The sequence below is a fragment of the Photinus pyralis genome, unplaced genomic scaffold (genome assembly GCF_008802855.1).
Source record: "Photinus pyralis isolate 1611_PpyrPB1 unplaced genomic scaffold, Ppyr1.3 Ppyr1.4_LG4, whole genome shotgun sequence".
NCBI lineage: Eukaryota > Metazoa > Arthropoda > Insecta > Coleoptera > Lampyridae > Photinus > Photinus pyralis.
Genome location: NW_022170511.1, coordinates 32,519,536 through 32,538,787, shown reverse-complemented (window position 1 = coordinate 32,538,787; position 19,252 = coordinate 32,519,536). Strand labels below are relative to the sequence as shown.

The 19,252-nt window shown below is 38.1% G+C and overlaps 1 protein-coding gene across 13 annotated transcripts in view; it reads right to left on the bottom strand.

Annotated features, from left to right (window-relative positions):
* LOC116169969 (protein turtle) overlaps positions 1 to 15,083 on the bottom strand; it is a 124,481-nt gene extending 109,398 nt beyond the window's left edge. For 10 of the 13 annotated variants that reach the window (XM_031486185.1, XM_031486191.1, XM_031486193.1 and 7 more), the window contains exons 1-2: positions 14,865 to 15,083; positions 1,458 to 1,602 (exon numbers count right to left, since the gene is read on the bottom strand). In XM_031486185.1, the coding sequence (XP_031342045.1) occupies positions 1,458 to 1,554 (97 nt within the window). In that variant the 5' untranslated portion in view covers positions 1,555 to 1,602; positions 14,865 to 15,083. Of the gene's footprint in view, positions 1 to 1,457; positions 1,603 to 10,190; positions 10,209 to 10,772; positions 11,052 to 14,864 lie in introns of those variants that run through there. The other 3 variants (XM_031486187.1, XM_031486186.1, XM_031486189.1) reach the window with 3 other exon arrangements.
* Between the last annotated feature and the right edge of the window lie 4,169 nt (positions 15,084 to 19,252).

Sequence of the window (19,252 nt, the reverse complement as noted above, 5' to 3'; positions counted from 1 at the left end):
CAACATTTGTTGCAACGTTCCTCATCCAGTTCGGTCCGTGTGTATTGGCTACGTTTCATAAATTGATCAAATCTCATATACTGTCTACGGAAGTCTAGGTACGTGTAACCCAGGCTGGGCAGGGAAGGTATTTCTCATCGTCCTCTAGGTATGTTGGGCATTGGGCGTGCATTTGTTTCTATCACTGTCCTATGGCACTTGAACTCACTTTAGAATGTACCATTTCACTAGGATCGGAACCCTTGTGGTAACGCGGCACCAGGAAGGACCAAATGTACCGTTAGGGTTGTAAATCCTAACGCTTTCCCAAGCAAATCTTACACATTCGGTCGGGAATCTTATATCTCAACCCCGGTGGGTTGCGTGGGTTCAGGGCAAACAAAGGTCGTCAGGGAAAGAGGATTACGATGTGAAGGTGGACAGTGTCCACGCGCCTCATTCGGGCCCTTTGTACTACCTCCATGACTAGGGTTGTCCGACCCCTCAATGTCACTCAAGCGATCCCACACGTAACCAGGAAAGGAGTAGTGCCCATGCAAAGCTTCGTCTCTATCACAGACGGGGGCGCTCTGCTGAAAACCTGGGAAATCTAAATCTACGAGGCAGCCCTATCACAAGAAGATTAACAATGTGAGAAAAGATATCAAGAAACAACAACACGGAATGTAGACAGCACTTATACCGTGCCATGCGTCGAGCTTCATATCTCGTGTAATGCTTTAGAAAGAGCCTACGGCGGCACCGTTATATACAGCGGGTGCTGTGAGCAAAGGGACATATAGAAACGCCCAGGTTAACGGCTAAATCTCAAGTGGCCCAGATAAAATTGAAGAAAGCCTTACCGCGGATGGAGTTCTGTGGGGCAGTACTGACAACCGAGGACCTTAACAGGAAGCCAACAAACCATCAACCTTAAAACACTCAGTCCTTTCCTGGATGCAATGGCAGTAGGGGGCAGATTAACGAATGCACCCTCCATGTCGACACCCCCTAATAATTCCCTTCAAAGAGTACGTGAGTAAGCACACAAATCTACACCTTTTTGAAAGGCTATTTCCAGGGTTTTACATAACTACAGTTACAATAGTACCTACAGTCTTAAAACTCTTCATTTTATTATTGTATTCACTAAAATATCCATGATTGTGATTGTGTGCGAAGCGAACAAGAAAATTTTCTAAGGTCCACCCATTAACTTCATTTGACTTGACTGATTTGTGGGTGGTATAGTTCCCTAAACTTTCGAACCACCCACGTACCTACATCACATCAGGAAATTCGTCTATGTTAAACTAACGAAGTTCGGATGAGTTTGCGACAACAGAAATTGTGTTACATCCTATGCGTAGAACTTAAAGCGAAGTTGGCAACTTCCTTATAAAACAATTAAGTTAATTGTCACAAATGAGCCGCAGACTTTCTGGTAGCGCGACAAAAAATACGGTAAAAAAACATACCGGTGTGAATGTAGATGAAGGCGAAGGCGGCGAGCAGCGGTACCGTGGCGGTGGTCAGCGGACGAGACTTGCCCCCTGGGTCTGTGCGCATGCCCATCCCGGCGGTCCCATACTCCCTGCTAACGCACCCTCATTGCCGGCTCTTCTAAAATGTAAAAAAACACATTAGGAAAAATTCTCGCGGAAAAAACAAATTAAGCAAGAAAAGCTGAAATTCTTTTTCGAGTGTATTCGCGTGCAATTCATAATAAAATTAGAAGTCTTAGTAAAACAAGTTATAAAGTCTTGAAAGTCCAGCCTGCACATTAAATTACCCCAAACGTCTTTGTTCGCGATATAAAATCTTTATTTATACTCGCTTTTTTATTAGGCTACTTTAAAAGTTTTTAGAGATGTTATATAGCAATGCACGAGCACGTAATGAATCTCGTAATCCATTATTGCGTTTTATGGATACGTCGCAGGAGTGAGCTGATCAAATTCATTAGCATCCCCAAATTTACGTTACCTTGTAAATTGAAACTCATACATTATTTCCCGATTAATTAGCTGCAATTGGTTCGAACTCGAGTTGTTGCGGCAAAGGTATATTATAGAACCCCATCGGATGTTTCTAATACGTATTATTTTACTAATGCGATAAGGTCGATATTTTTAATTTTAGAACTGCCAAGCTAATGAACTACGAGAGCTGCAAAATGGCGTCAAGTATTTTATGTCCCATTGTTCCATGTGTGCGCATTATTCCATTGTATTGTATTGTCGCTATCAGTTTTGATTGTTGGACGCGTAGTATTGTGTTTTATTGCCATTCACACTTATTTTGTTAATACGAGGTAAATATTCAATATTTCCGTATCAGCCGATGTTGCTTCACATCGTCGCCGTATTACAGCAGTCATTGTCAGTTTCGCTTGATGCCGTTCCCTTTCGAAATTAACCGCCTGGAAAATTTCAGGGCTGTAAATATGTGGCATTAAAGAAAATCATGCAAGTGAAACTTTCTCCCGTTTTTTTTTTAAATATAAACTTCCTGTTGGAATTGAATCTTGAACATGTTTTCGAGTTCTTATACATCTGAAAGTTTCTTAACCAAAGTTGTTGTAAAAATACGATACGCAAATAGGCTGTGTAACAAATTGCTAAAACAAAATTTTTAGGATTTGATAATCCCATTAAACTAGAAAATACATACGTGCCTAGGAGTTCGATTCATTTTGTATCAATTACTTTGGTTTCGAATTGGGGATTGGGTATTCGTATAATTGAGCTGTTGCCATTTTCATGTTTACAAGGTCTGAAAGCACCATGGTACTGACTATGCCCAGTTTGAATTTCATGCATTTCGATTTATAAATGGCCGAGATAACAAATCACTGTAAAAAAGCTAAAAAATGCCTATCAAACCCTTTTCACCGAAAGAAATACAGCAGCAAATGCTCAAATTAAACCTTAGAAAAATTGCCTAATAACAGGACAAATATTACATCATCTACCAAAAAAAGACTATTCTTCTGCTTACGATACATCCTGCTTTCATACATTCCACTAATATGGAAATTCGCTTAGATTAAACCGCGAAAACCAATCAATGAAACATCGTTATGTAGACCGATCAGTCGACTACCAGTAACCTCAAAAATGTTTGAACGATTGCTCGTAAAGAGATTAAACATTGATAAGACATTATAAAATATTTTTCCACCACAATGTAAATCGTCTTTACTCATAATATCTCCCATCAAAATGTTATGCCCATATCGCCAATTCTGTTACAGGAGGTTCTTTTATACGTAGGTATATTTTTGTACACCGTATAGTGTAGCTAGAGCAATAGTCAGAAAATAAACGGCACTGTAAAAACATTACGTTTATGGATAAATAATAACATTTCCCAAAAATGTAAATTTTCTTCAATTCGGTTCGGAAACCTTATATGATTTGACTTCAGGTTTGTATAGTTTCCTGAAACTATAACCGTATTCATTTGGATTACTCCCATATGCATATTTAATATAAAGTGTCACAATGATTATCATTTATCATAAAAGCTTGTGGTCTGTCCTGCTAATCCATGTTATTGGTTACACTTGGAAAAAATGCTACAGTTAAAGCATAATCGTACAACGACACTTTTAGTTTTATAACAGAAGAATGAAATTTTGAATTTTTCCAAATTTTCTGTTATGTATAAGAAAAGTAGTAGGAATGGCCCGTTTAAACTATGACATTACTAGAATTACTTTTTAACGTAGCTTTCAATTTGACGACAAAATAGTACGCAACTTATGTTTTCTTATTATCATCAAATTGAATTTTGAGATTCTTCATTAGAAATTTTTTAAAATAATTAACCTAATAAAAACAAACTTAAATTAATCAGCAAATCTTCTGCAGAAAAGTGTGATATCCTGGATTGTTAAGTAGCAAATAGCATTCTTTGTTTTATTTAATCAAAACCCCTAAAGCGGATCTAAAAAGCGGCAGATCCTCTCGGTGTGACCCTACGGGGTCATTGGATTTGACCCATTTTCAATAGGCTTGTTATACAGGGTGACAATTTGAAAACTTACCACCCCTCATATCTTAGTAAATAAACGAGATATTTAAAAAAATCAAAATCCGTTTCGGTAATTTCGGAGGGGGAATCACAATGACATAGTTGGCGACGCACCCCCTCCAACCCCCTGCGCCCCAGCCACCCCAACTTTTAAATCTTAAATAGTGACCCCCCATGTGTGATACGTCGTTGGAAAGCTCTGAAAAAATGCTTTCCAACCATACCAAATAGTATTACATTTAGGTTAGTAATTATCGTGCAAATAAAAAAATAAACTAATATGATACATTTGAAATCTGTCGTATTTAAAACGCAACCGGCGAACATAGACGAACCAAGACAGATAATAATTATTCAAGAATGTCAAAATATTGCAAAACCAACATTTGAAAAGGTTCGACAAGAGTTTGAGAATAGATTAGAACTGGCCATCAAAAATGAGTTGCTGTCGAGTCGGCTTTGGAAGTTCAAGTTAAATACGATTTTCCATGTTTATTTTTTGATTTGCACGATAATTACTAACCTAAATGTAATGCAATTTGGTATGGTTGGAAAGCATTTTTTCAGAGCTTTCCAATGACGTATCACACATGGGGAGTCCCTATTTAAGATTTAAAAGTTGGGGTGGCTAGGGCGCAGGGGGTGTGAGGGGGTGCGTCGCCAACTATGTCATTGTGATTCCCCCTCCGAATTACCGACACGTATTTTGATTTTTTTAAATATCTCGTTTATTTACTAAGATATGGGGGGTGGTAAGTTTTCAAATTGTCACCCTGTATGTGGGATACTGTGCAAAGTTTGAACCGAATAAATACAAGTGTTTGCCAGAGACAGAGAGGTGTGATCCTACGGGGCATTGGATTTGACTTATTTTTAATTGGTCAGTCTTCAATTTGTATTTCGTGTGCAACTTTGTGAAGCAATATCATGCTATACATCGACATTTTCGAAAAAATGTGTAGATCTCAGGACTGGCCGAAAGGAGAAAACAACCCCTATACAAAAATACATATTACGATAAAAAATAGCTAAAAATATTTTCCAAAATGTATTTATTTGTTTGAATCTCTATGGAGCAAACTTGAAAGGGGTACCGGAAAGGAGAAAACTACCCCTAAACAATCCCTATCGAAAAAAAATTTTGCGATAAAACATTGCTATAAATATTTTTCAAAATGTATTTATTCGCTTGAATCTCTTTGGGGCGTACCTTTAAGAAGTGGTGGAAGGGAGAAAACTACCCATAAACTTTAAACAGCCCCTATATAAAAATAATGACAAAAAATAGTTGAAACTATTTTATAAAATATATTTGTCTGCTAGATTGTCTATAAGGGGTAGAAAGGGATGGACAAGAGAAGAAAAGAATGCTTTATATTTATATTATATTTACATAGATTTAACGAAACAAAATTTGTATTTACAGCTTTTTTTTCTTCTAAAGTATGGATTTATTACTCGTTGTCGGAATTGTCAATAGTTTTTTCATCTATTTCAATGTTTGAACAACATTTTGGGATCAGCCTCACATTCGCACATTCGCACTTCCGTACAAGGCATTTTTTGGGTTAAACATTTGCACCTTTGAGTATAATTAATTTTTTTGCTTGGAAACAGAGAAAATAATATCAGGATCAGGATATCCATCCCTTAGGAAAGACTTTATACACTGAAGAAACTCAACAGACGATCCAGTTACTTTTGATGACTCTTCACTCTCATTTTGCTTTCCATTTGTTCTTAAAACATTAGTAACATTTTTGTTCCGACAGTTCTCATGGTAATATATATTATGTCTACGGCATGAGCATCACCTGGAGAGATGCACTCTGATAATCTCACAGAAATAACTTTATTTTCCGATATTTCAATTGCTTTATTTAGCAGATAACCCAAAGAGTCATACGAGACATGTCTTAATTGTTGACACTTAGTACCTTCTTTGTCACAAAAAACGCTTAATCTTAATCTTTAAAATATGCTGTCGTTTTGCTCCTAATAAACTTTGATGATGTAGCTTCAGATATAATAATATATCTGTAGTTTCTTGATGACTATTGACTAGTTACAGCTTCCAACTGGGCATTGTACTTTTACTTCATTCGTTGTAAAGAAGATGCTTTTGTAATTCGTTTGTATCATTCAACGTGCCAGTTCACTTTTAAATGTTTAATTTTCTCCGATATAAACTGATCTGATTTTAATGTTAGTATAGGTAGATCTTGCTCTTGATATGGATTCCATTTCTTGACTTTCACCAAGGGTGTCGTAGGGTGTCTGTGATGGAACTTTTACCAGTCCTTTATTAGTCTTTAAAGTACACAAAGAACACTTATCACTATTTAAAGTTTTACTAACATGCACTTTTTTAATAACTTCCATACTCAAAATTCTGAAACCAATCACATACTTTAGTAATTCACGAGCTTGCTGATTCCATAGAAAATAAATGATTATGTAAGAAAACGTTAACTAACTTAAAATATTAGTTTGTATGGAATAGTTAGCTAAAGATTTCGTTGGTTCCTGAAAGAAAACCATCCCTCGTAACGTTTATGAATGAATTTATTAACTTTATAAGCGATGGTGGTTGTTAATGAATACTAAAAATACGTAAAGGATCGTCAAAAAATTGGTAAAAACTTCTGTGAAAAATTGAAGTTCTGAGTCTAATTTACAAAAGGCGAAGTTAACCCCAGAAAATGCCCACCTATTTTCGAACGCGCTATACGGGTAATTTATATTAAACCTATTAGGTGTTTTATTATTATGGATCTACAAACTATTTTCTAATCCTTAGGTAAAGAGGGTTGCAACCCCTATCTTATACTTCTTAATATTAAGTACTATTTTAATTACAGAACATAAACAAAATTAAAATTAATATCAAACTTGACGTAAAATTATATAATATTAAAAATTATAACCCTTCAGGTAGTGGTGGGTAATTAATTTTTTAGTAAAACACGGTATTTTTTATTATCTTAAGTAATTATAGTCAATTTAACCAAAAAAATGCACGTTTCAAGAGGATTGTACGAAGCTCTGGATAGGACACATAGGAAATTGTTTTGTAAATTATACAGTTGTATTGTAACAACTGTAACTTAGTATAATTCCCAGTTACAACTGTAAATTAGCATAATTCCCAGTTACAACTGTAAATTAGTGTAATTCCCAATTACAACTGTAAATTATAAACTAATTCCCAGTTACAACTGTAATTTACAAAATAATTTCCTATGTGTCCTATCCAGAGCTTCGTAGGATTGAATGACTCAGTCGCTCTTGAATCTTATTTGTAAGTTTACGATTCAATTAAAAGTGAAATGCTTGAGTCAAGGAATGGAATGCCCCCTCCCCCTCCTTCCTAATAGCCGAGTGACTTGACTCGGAAATTAAATAACTCGGGACCACGTACTTCAATATTTTCTCGCCAGTAATGTGTCATTTTCCTGGCTTTTATGTAAATAACTATTATAGCCAAACGGACATTTCCTATTTTCCGATCGTTTCCACTTCTTAACTTTCACGATTATTAGGGAGAATATTGATACAACATTTCAGCCAAATCGGTCTGCTCTCTACGTAATTCAATAATAATCAATTTTGTTGCCACAAAGGCATTTGCCTTTTTCGAATTTCTTTCAAAAACTTTTCAGTTTTCGAGACCATTTAACGGAACATCTGTTTTAAATTTTGTTTCAACCAAATTCGTCGGGTAGTTTCGACTGAACCTTGTTGATAAGAATCGTGCCGCACGCACATACACACATATGAACATACAGACATTTTTCAAAATCCACTTTTTTGGACTTCTGGAACCTTGAAACGTAAAGATCCGATGAACTCTCAAAATCGAATTTTGGAGTCATTTCAATAAAAAGCAATGACCGAGGGTATCACCAACGTAATGAGTTTAAAACAAAAAATGGAAAGAATTAAAGCGCCAAGTCATTGATTTAACTTTAACTCTGACGCCAAACCTTAAAATCTCGAATTATTAGCAAAAATTGCAAATCCTTCACGATTTTGCAGCTCAAATTATATCGTTGGGCAAAGGCAAATCCAAAATTCAGGTTCAACTTCCCAAAACCAACATAGAAGCAAATTAAAACAACTTCTATTTATTCCCAGATAAATTACCATTCGACCGGATTAGAGAAGTGTTACTTAAATACTCGTACTTAATTTAAAAAAAAACGTAAGAAACACGGCAGAAATAGCACAATAGTATGACATGTGCTTTACCTGTAGAAAACCTTCGACAAGATACAAAGGAACACATAGGAATCGCATAGCGTTAGTTAATAGTTGAAGTGGATTTTTGCCATAAACACTACATTAAATGTTACTAATCTGGGAGATACTTGATACTTTGGCATTGTAGAGAAACTAAAGCGCACGTACCAGGACTATATTAAAACAGTTCAATTGAGGAGCCTTGGAAAAATCGATTTGATAACTTTTTCTGGGCACATTCGTAAAGAGCAATTCTTTTATTTACTATGTATACTTAATATTTTTAGTTCAATATCATTTTCTAGTGCAAATAGAACTAAAAATATTAAGCGTGCGGTGTCAAATTATTGCTAAAAAATGCTTTTTACAAATATGCTAACGAGCCACCCTAAAGGGTGCAAATCGGAAGTCTATGGGGCTCATTAGTATAATTCAAAAATTGACTTACAGCCGTAAGCATCATGAAACAATTGACTGTTTTAACATAGTTATGGGCGTTATGGCAAGTAAGATTAAAATTGAAAATTTTTAAATGAAAATGCCAGATGTTGACATTTGAGGTGTCATTGTATTCAGAATGTCATGTTGCATGGAAATATCTAAAAATGTACTGTGGATTTCATTTCAAATTTAAAAGTTGTTATTTCCGATGAAACCGGAAGACAAGAAGGCTATTTATTTCACATACGCAGTTGCCAAATTTCAGCTAAGAAAGTAAAAAAGGTTTAGGGGGGAATGACGTGATATAAGTGCTTTGTATACCTGTAAAAAAAACCTTCTACAGTTGAGAGAGAAATAATAAATACGAGATTTGTTTTCTTTCTGATTAATTATATCCCAAAAGGCGTAGACGATTAATTCACAAAACATAAGCGAATTCCAGAACAACCAAAGCTCACGGGATCAAAGAATACAACATAAAAATAAATAGGTACCTACATACTCGACGTGAACATCAGAGAAGTGAACAACAACATAACAAAGACGGCAGGAAAATATGGGGTAACCAGAAGGACAGCTATAATGGTAAAATTAAGGAGGAGAAAATTGCTCAAGAGGGTAAAAGGACCTACAGCATCAGTACTTTGTACTGATAGTGGAAGAAAAACACGTGAGTTAGTTTGCTTAAGTGAGATGGACGAGGACAAAATAAAAAAAGAGTGAGGATTACAGCGGAAAGTCGGGTACGTCGGGTACAAAGAAAATTAGACTAATGTTAAGACAAGTAAACGAAGCTAGGAGAGTAAACTGGAACAAAGTATGAGATTGTGTTTACAAGATGAACAGCAATGGTTCCAAATTCACTTGGAGAATATGGAATTCGGTTTTTGGAATTTAGATTGTGTGCTGCAAAAAAAATTCACATACTTCATTCGTCGAAGCAAAAGAAATATGCCCAGTGAAAAACGTACTAAAGACATGTTTTAAGCAAGTTGTCAATAAACGAGAAAAACTTGGAGTTTAAAAATCAGTGCCAGTTGTTTCTTCTATTATATGTTATACTATTCCTGAATTTAAGCGTTGTCTTTAAAGACGCCTGGTATACGAGTCATATTGGGGAAATTAGGTTGAATTGAAAGCAAACGGCTATTAATCTCCACCGCCCGTGTGGTACTCGTCATTAGCCGTAAATGCATTTGAGACAAATTATAACGCGTTAGAACAAATTAGGATGTCATTTCACGTATAACTTTGAAATTGAAATACGTGTCATGATGCTTGCAATAATCTAAAGCAATTGCACATAAAACGATTACATTAGTCAGTCAAACATCATAAAACGACTTGAATAGGTGATTTAGTTTATTAATGCGCACGTTTTCATTTAAATTATCCGATATTGTATTCAAATTGCGATTCTTACGAAGATATACGGCTTTTCTTGTATGGGAAACGCAAAAACATTTATTACACCAACAGCTGATTCTTACCACTAAAATAAAATTGCTGGCATTGTTACGATGCCAAAATTCTGTTGCATATACTTTGCAGTTGTTCCGCATCTGTAAAATATGAGCTGTTAACTTTGAAAGAATGGCTAATTTGATTGTTGAGTCATTAGCGGATATTTGCGTGATCTTGAACGATTTATTCGACGAAAATGAGCACTCAGTTTTAACACTTAATCATTGAATAAAAATAGTGTTTTTATTCAATGCACTTAATTGAGGGTTATTTACTGTCGAAATTTGGGTGAACGATTATTTGGTTCCAATTTGTACTGAAAAATTGTTAGGGCGCACCACTATTATTTTGTAATCTCTAGTAGTTTCGCGTACATGAATAATTCATACAAAAAATCAATTTTATCACTGAAGGGGTGTAATATCAAGAAATTCTTGCGAGTGAAAGTTTAATACAACACTACTCAAAAGGCACCGGCGAAATGTATCACCTTTATAATTCCCCAGAGCGGAATGTTTCTAAATTATAGAGTGAATGAAGGTAATCCCGAAATGGGGAAGTAATGAAATTTTTTCCGTCGAAAACTGAGTATACCTACACATACTTACAAAAACAACTTCCGATAAAAATAAATTACCATGCGCAGAACACACCTTAAAGTAATTAAATTCCTGTTGTTAAAAGACACATAATTTTTATTTGAGAACGGGCACTTAAATAAGTCTTGCTAAACACCCTTTCAAGTGGCCATAATAAAGTCTTTTGGTTGCACGTGGTGAGAATATATTAATCTATCACATAGGTAAATTTTCTGAGTAAGTTGCATACGTGCGTTTCAACTAGAGTTGTGCGCGGCCACGCACCAAAGAAAACTCTGTTAGTTGCGCCGGTTTTCCAACGCCCTCCGATTTCTGTCATATTGATCCAACCACCCTGGGTCTAGCGCGGGATACTCAAACCTAACGAAAATAAACGACTTTTCACGGCAATTAACGAAGAATAACGGAGGCATGCTAAAAATATTAATATCTATTAGCCCTCTGGCCCATTATTTATTTAAGACCAAATCGTAAAAGCTACCGGATCGTAATCAATTCAAAGTAGTTCAACTAATATACTGCTAATGCACGCCACTGCAATTAACATTTTGAGATGAGAATCCTAATTACCGAGAATCATGCTAGCAACTAATCGTTTGTTGTATCTAAATCCGCTTTAATTGAGGCCTACGAAAATGTAGGTTTTTAATAACAATATGAAATGGTAGGGTACGTGATCAAGCCTCCCCTAAATTTAACGACACGAGAAAATGCCAAACAGCGGCAAGACATTATGAAGTATTGTGATTCAGCGTTGACAATCAAAGTTGTAATTAACATAAAAGCGGAGGAGCATTCTAAAACCTCGCCTAAGATAAATTCAACTGTCAGAAAATCATAAATTCGCGTTAAATGTTTCATTAGTCCCAAAAATGATTTTCAGAAATGTAGTGCGGTGAAAGTGACGTGAGCGCTTAAAAATGCTTCTCGCTTTAGCAATGGTTAACAATGGAGTTCGTTTCTATATGTGTCAAAAGCAAATGTAGCTATTGTCGTGAGAAAGGTGACTATTCTTTCGTTTCGTTCACGAATCGCGACAACCAAAAATTGTTTTTGCTATGACCTTTTAATAAGATTCTGAGCAGTTCCGTGGTGGTTTTAACATCCATTTTCTTTCGAACTGTATTCGGATATCAGATGATCCTCTCAAATAGTCAATAGAAGTATATGCTTTCGCGATCAATTGTGATACTTGTTTGTTTTCTTTAATCGAAAGATAAACACTGCAAGTATCCTATTTGTAAAGGCGGATCTATTGGAAAAGAAAAGATTTGTTTTGTTTCCGCAACGGAACAGTTAATTTTAAACATTTTATCTCGCATTTTATGATAAATGATAATGTTCAGAATTACGATTTGTTCCCAAAAGACCATAAGGATGGTGGACAACTCCAGGCCTAAATCATCATTCATTTAAGATAACCCCCATGGGCAGTACAGTGGGTCTAGTTCTAACACGACCGAAAGTGAGTGCCGACACCATACTATACCCAGGTCAAACTCCAGAGTGCCCTATGCAAAACACATTAGCATCGGTTTTTGAATGACGAACGGCCTATTGTAATCTGGACATGACAAAATCGGAGCAGATCCAAACAACTTTTAAGTTGGTTAATAGCCTTGATACAGATCATAGGACGGTACTGTAAAAGCTCTCAATGGTCGAGAATCCTCGCTAAGAGGGATTTGGATATAAGCCGACCTTAGGTCTAAATTGGTTAGAAATCTGGCATCCCATAAACTATCTAAAATGTTCGGAACAAACGACAAAGGATAGGCGTCACGCCTAGTAACTTTATTGAGCTGATGAAAGAATCTCCATCACCCATTCTTTCCTTTAGCATCACAATCAGGCTACTCCAAGGACTAGTCGAGGGTTCGATTACGCCCTTATCAAGCATTTGCTGCAATTGAACGTCTATCTCCTTCAGCAAAGCAGGCGATACTGGATAATGTCGCTTGGGTTGGGGTTGGGTTGAATTTTATGCTAGACTAAGTCGGTGCAACTAAAAGACTGGCATAACTCTCAAGAGCCTCGCATAGTCTACGTTCAGGATCCAGATTTTGTTTCGAGTTCACGGTTTCTAATGAATTCACTTCGACTTCTCCCTCAGCCGTAAATTTTCACTCCTTTGCCCTTAGATTCGGCACAATTCCCATCTGAGTTCAGAAATCCAGCCCCAATATTAAAAATTGACCCAAGATTGGCACAACTACATTCAGTTTAATCGGAACTCGCAGAACTCCACATACGCACATGACTGGCATTTGCAACAGTAATATCTGGCAACTTGGACTAGTATCTAGTAAACATTTGACCCGATTGACCTTTTGAAATCTCAGAGATGACCTCCACTACTCGTTTTTTGAACTAGATCGGCAGCGAGAACATTCCCGAATTGTATCATCAAGATCACCACATTTAAGACAGTGCTTCCCGAGCGGTGTATGACAGACTCTAGCAAGGTAACCATTTTTCAGGTAATTCCTGCAATTCCTCAAACTCAACGCACTCAATAAAACCAGAAATAACAGGGGTAACCACACAAGACAGATGGTGCACGATAATTATCGCCCTTCTCAATCAAAAGTTATAGACTAGAAACCAATTTCGAAAGAAAATTCAAAGGGCTGTAACTTTTGAACCGGAGCCCAATCTTGGAACTGTTTGAAATTATGGATTCTACAGGCCACAATTTATAAGAAAATGATTTTTCCCGGTCGATCTGAGACCTTCCTTTTTTACCAAAAATCGACTACACCAAAATTTCTCGGGAAAACACTTTTTCTTATTAATTTTGGTGCGTAGAATCCAAAACAATTCGTACTTTTTCGATTAGACTTCTCAATCAAAAGTTATAGACTAGAAACCAATTTCGAAAGAAAATTCAAAGGGCTGTAACTTTTGAACCAGTAGCCCAATCTTGGCACTGTTTGAAATTATGGATTCTACAGGCCACAATCTATAAGAAAATGTTTTTTCCCGGTCGATCTGAGACAATTTTTTTTTCGTGGCTCAAAATGGCACCAATGCGGTTAGTGATTTGATCACCGGCAATTGCATGGTATAATACGGAACTAGGTTCCTCACCAAGATATCAAGTTGAATGTCATGTCACCATACCGGGGAATAAAGTATTCATACAAGAAGAGTAAATGGGAAAAAAGTGTTGGCCTATAGTCGGGAGGCACAATAATGATGGTAGCTCGTTGCGATTGACCTATACCACAACCTAGCGTCCCCTCTAATAAATCTAATGCAGAATCAAAAAGCTAACTCTCAGACACATATCTCGCTTTGCGCAGCTCTTCCACTCTTTCGATAAAATACATGATACTTTAGGGACCACAACTTTCCACAGACCGGGCTTTATAAGTTCTCGGAAATTGAAATTGAGTAGGAATTTCCAATTCCTCATTAGACGTCACTTTATGTAAACTTCCGGGATCTTTTGAACCAGCCACAATGCTCAAATTCGACGACAAAGATTGTTTACTACCTAGCTCTAAAGAACCGACACTTTCCCTAACCAGAGGTTGCAAATTTTCAAGGTTTCCGCATTCATTCCAGCACTTACAGGTATGCTATTAATACGACTTTTCAAATGTAAGGTGCGAGACATATATCTCCTGTAAGTCGATGCGCGCTTATCATTTTCCACCCCACTAATTAATGATTAATTATTTATAATTAATGTCGTCCTTTTCTAATTTTATTAGGCCTCTCAAACTGATACACATCTGCCACACTTATCTCACTCACACACACACCCCTTACTTGCAGTTCATATTCCAATTTATGCTTCCTAAGATGATTAACTACCATAGATACTAACAGAAGGGTTTAACGTTGACCCACAGAAATGGTAGCCGTTTCTGTCGGTCAACGTTAAGCCCTCTGTGGACAAACTTCTAAAATATATTATGAAGCATTTCATAAAAGTGACGCTAACTGTGTCATCAACACCAAGGATCTATCAATTTCTAAACATCAAAAGCACAGACCCCCGTACTTAACATTCACAGAAACTGTATAAAAGAATCATCCACACTACATGTTTTCAGGTCCACTAGCTCACACGCGACTCCGACTGCCACTTACCATTAACATAGGGTTCCTTTTGCTGGAAACGTATCCCAGTTTCTTGACGATCTTTAAATCTTAATTGATCTGCTTGTGAAGTTCGTCACAATTATTTATTGACAGGATCTTCAATCTGAACCACAACCAGCAGGGATATATCAATTCCTTTATTTAAGGTTACCACTACATAAACTATGGTAGATTCGCTTCTGACTCTTATACCTACAACAACAGCTATTTTTGGTTTACCAATAACTGTTCAATTTCAGATCAAAAACACGCAAAATGATAAACCCTAGGGTTATCTCAGCACCGTGCATAGTTTACTGATAAATGTTTAATAACAAAATAACCTTCACCACTAAAAATGCATAGCCTCTTTTTGGCTTATAAAATGAAAAGTTTAAGTTCTTCCCGCGTATGGTTTTTTCTCAAAGTCTTTTTACTAGCTAAATGTTAATGATACGCCACTGGTGAAACCAAATGTTATTGTAAGAGCGCCAGCTTTAATTTTTTGAATTTGATTGAAATAGGTACAGTCGAAATGTTTGAGCTTTTAAAGGTTAGATCAGTTTAGGCATTGAAACCTACAAGGTGAAAATAAATTAGACGGTTAATATTCCAATAAATTACATTTGGTGGAATTTAAAAAATCCGTCACTGTTTGGGTCTGGAATTGAAGATCGTACTTTCTGCGTATTTTCGATTGAATTAAGTATTGCTAGCTTAATTAGTTTAGGAAACCAAGGTGACGAAATGTCTGGAATGGGGATCATATTCAGTTATATTAATTAGGGCTATTTGGTTACAACTGCGAACTCGGCGTGATGCCATGCAGCAGCGTGGTATATTTGAGAAATGCGTGGGATATGATTTATCACCCTCGCTTTTATTTAATTTTTAGGGCGGGATTTAGTTAACGAATTAAAAAAGACGTCCGACTTCGTTAACAATTCACCATTTTGTGGGTGGTAATTAATTAACAAGAATTTAAGGTATTCTCGGGAGATTCTGGAAATATTCGCGTTTTGCAACCGAAGCGACCAGTGTGATCCATAAAAAAATGGTAATTTATTCGCATTTAAACTTACGACGTGCACTGAGTGTTGCCTAGTAAAAAAAATTTACCACTAGCAAATCGGCGTGTAGTCTAAAAATTTAATTAATTCGCATTTTAAAGATAGTAGAGTCAACCGTATTGCGTGATCTCTGAGAAAATTGAGCGCATTTGGGCTTCCGGTTCCGACCAGTATTTGTTTGGAATAAAAAGTTGTTACGTGAGTTCCAGGAGAGCTTTGTTAAAAGAAAAGGGGTCGACGTTTCTAAGTGAAATAGTGAAAAGTATTTGCTTATAGAACTTTTCTTTAAACAGAAAAGGGTACACAGTGTATTTAGAAAGAATAAAACATTATTTGTTCATCGTGAAGCAGGCCAGCTTTCGTATGGAAACTTTCTCCTAAAGTTAAATATTAACATTCAAAACCCGTAAAAAAACAATCATCCTGTTGGATAATAAATAGAATCGCGATTGCATGTTAATTTAACTTCGATTACTTGGTGAATTAGTGGGAGAAAATGTTATTCCACAGAAAAACTCTTTAATTCGTTTACGACTCAACATCATTGTTGCTGAAATGGGGGTTGTCTCCACCCTTAGTTTGTATCAACATCGTCCACTGCAACCAGACCTTTTTATGTGAGGAATCTCTTATTCCATTTATGTAAAAGAAAACCATCGTAAATTATATTTTTTTGGCAGAAAAATACATTTAACAAAGAAAATTTGAGTTGTATGCTCTTAAAGAGATCTACCGAATGCGACTTCGGTAGTTCGCAAGAATCGGTTTTCAAATTAAACGGTGTAATTATTAGTTGAATTAAATTTAATTAAGTATAAAGAAACTATACATCCACAGTTAAATTAAGTACGACTCTTTCAACTCATGCTGACGGAACGGGACGAATGGACGGACTCGAGTGCCACCAAGGGATGCGGACTTGCATCTGGACAATGTTTCGGAACGGCTGCGAAACGGATACCACAGATAACGCATTCGGAAAAACTGTCTCCAGAGATCTTATGGCCCATAAGATCTCTGAATTTGAGTTCCCGTAGCTACCACTAATTAATTTGTGCTTTGTTACTTGCGTTCCCGATAGGGTAATCGCTACCACCGCGCCCGTGTGCTGTAGCTCTGGTTTTAGATCTTTCGCCAGAAGTAGATTGCCGCTGCCCATACCATATGGCAGCTCACATTTTTAGCGCATTTTTGCAAAAAATTTTTTTTGTAAAAAGTAGCTTTTAATCTCACTTTGGCTGGCTGGCTGGCTGGCTGGCTGGCTGGCAGCAAATGTGGGCGCGTAGAAGAACTCTTGTAGAAAGGCAACGGGTGTACGTGTATCTACAGGGCCGTGAAATTTGTCAACCTTAGGGACATGGCTACATGATGTGGGGTTGGCGACATCTGGGCGTCATCCTCGAGCGTAGTATACTAACGTGAAGGTTTTTTAGTTTTTTCCTATCTTCTACTACAGTTTTGGTCCGATTCTTTTGAAATTGGTGTCGTCGGAAAGATGTTGTAAACGCGCACAACTCCTGCGTGGCGGAATTTTGTTTTTTGTCATAGGGGCGAAATTAACGACCTTTTGCGAGGGGGCGCGCGCGTCTTCGAGAAGTAGTCAGGCGCCTTTTACCTTCCGTTGCGAACTCACGCGGTTTAACGTTTCGTGAATCTCGAATCGCTGTCTCTCTTTCTCGTGTCGCCAATAGAAGTGAATTGCGAATGAACGGGACGTCGGAAGTGGGTACCGTAAAAGAGAATGTGGTAGCCCGCGACACGATCTCACTGATGGTGGAGTCAAATCTTCAAACGCGAATTGCGAGTGAACGGGACGTCGGAAGGGGGTACCGTCAAAGGAAATGTGGTAGCCCCCGACACGATCTTCCTGATGGTGGAGTCAAATCTTCAAAAGCGAATTGCGGGTGAACGGGACGTCGGAAGTGGGTACCGTAAAAGGGAATGTGGTAGCCCGCGACACGATCTCACTGATGGTGGAGTCAAATCTTCAATCGCGAATTGCGGATGAACGGGACGTCGGAAGGGGGTACCGTCAAAGGAAATGTGGTAGCCCCCGACACGATTTTCCTGATGGTGGAGTCAAATCTTCAAACGCGAATTGCGGGTGAACGGGACGTCGGAAGTGGGTACCGTAAAAGCGAATGTGGTAGCCCGCGACACGATCTCACTGATGGTGGAGTCAAATCTTCAATCGCGAATTGCGGGTGAACGGGACGTCGGAAGTGGGTACCGTAAAAGGGAATGTGGTAGCCCGCGACACGATCTCACTGATGGTGGAGTCAAATCTTCAAACGCGAATTGCGGGTGAACGGGACGTCGGAAGGGGTACCGTCAACGGGAATGTGGTAGCCCCCGACACGATCTTCCTGATGGTGGAGTCAAATCTTCAAACGCGAATTGCGGTGAACGGGACGTCGGAAGTGGGTACCGTAAAAGGGAATGTGGTAGCCCGCGACACGATCTCACTGATGGTGGAGTCAAATCTTCAAACGCGAATTGCGGGTGAACGGGACGTCGGAAGGGGGTACCGTCAAAGGGAATGTGGTAGCCCCCGACACGATCTTCCTGATGGTGGAGTCAAATCTTCAAACGCGAATTGCTGGTGAACGGGACGTCGGAAGGAGGTACCGTCAAAGGGAATGTGGTAGCCCCCGACACGATCTTCCTGATGGTGGAGTCAAATCTTCAAACGCGAATTGCGGGTGAACGGGACGTCGGAAGTGGGTACCGTAAAAGGGAATGTGGTAGCCCGCGACACGATCTCACTGATGGTGGAGTCAAATCTTCAAACGCGAATTGCTGGTGAACGGGACGTCGGAAGGAGGTACCGTCAAAGGGAATGTGGTAGCCCCCGACACGATCTTCCTGATGGTGGAGTCAAATCTTCAAACGCGAATTGCGGGTGAACGGGACGTCGGAAGTGGGTACCGTAAAAGGGAATGTGGTAGCCCGCGACACGATCTCACTGATGGTGGTGTCAAATCTTCAATCGCGAATTGCGGGCGAACGGGACGTCGGAAGGGGGTACCGTCAAAGGAAATGTGGTAGCCCCCGACACGATCTTCCTGATGGTGGAGTCAAATCTTCAAACGCGAATTGCGGGTGAACCGAACGTCGGAAGTGGGTACCGTCAAAGGGAATGTGGTAGCCCCCGACACGATCTTCCTGATGGTGGAGTCAAATCTTTAAAAGCGAATTGCGGGTGCACGAGGAAAGTGGGAAGCGGTTAGTGAATGTAGTAGCCTTCGACAAGATCTGTTATTGATGGTTGAATCGAAAGTGGCTAATAGAATACTGATCTGCCACACAAAAATGCGCTGAAGTCCC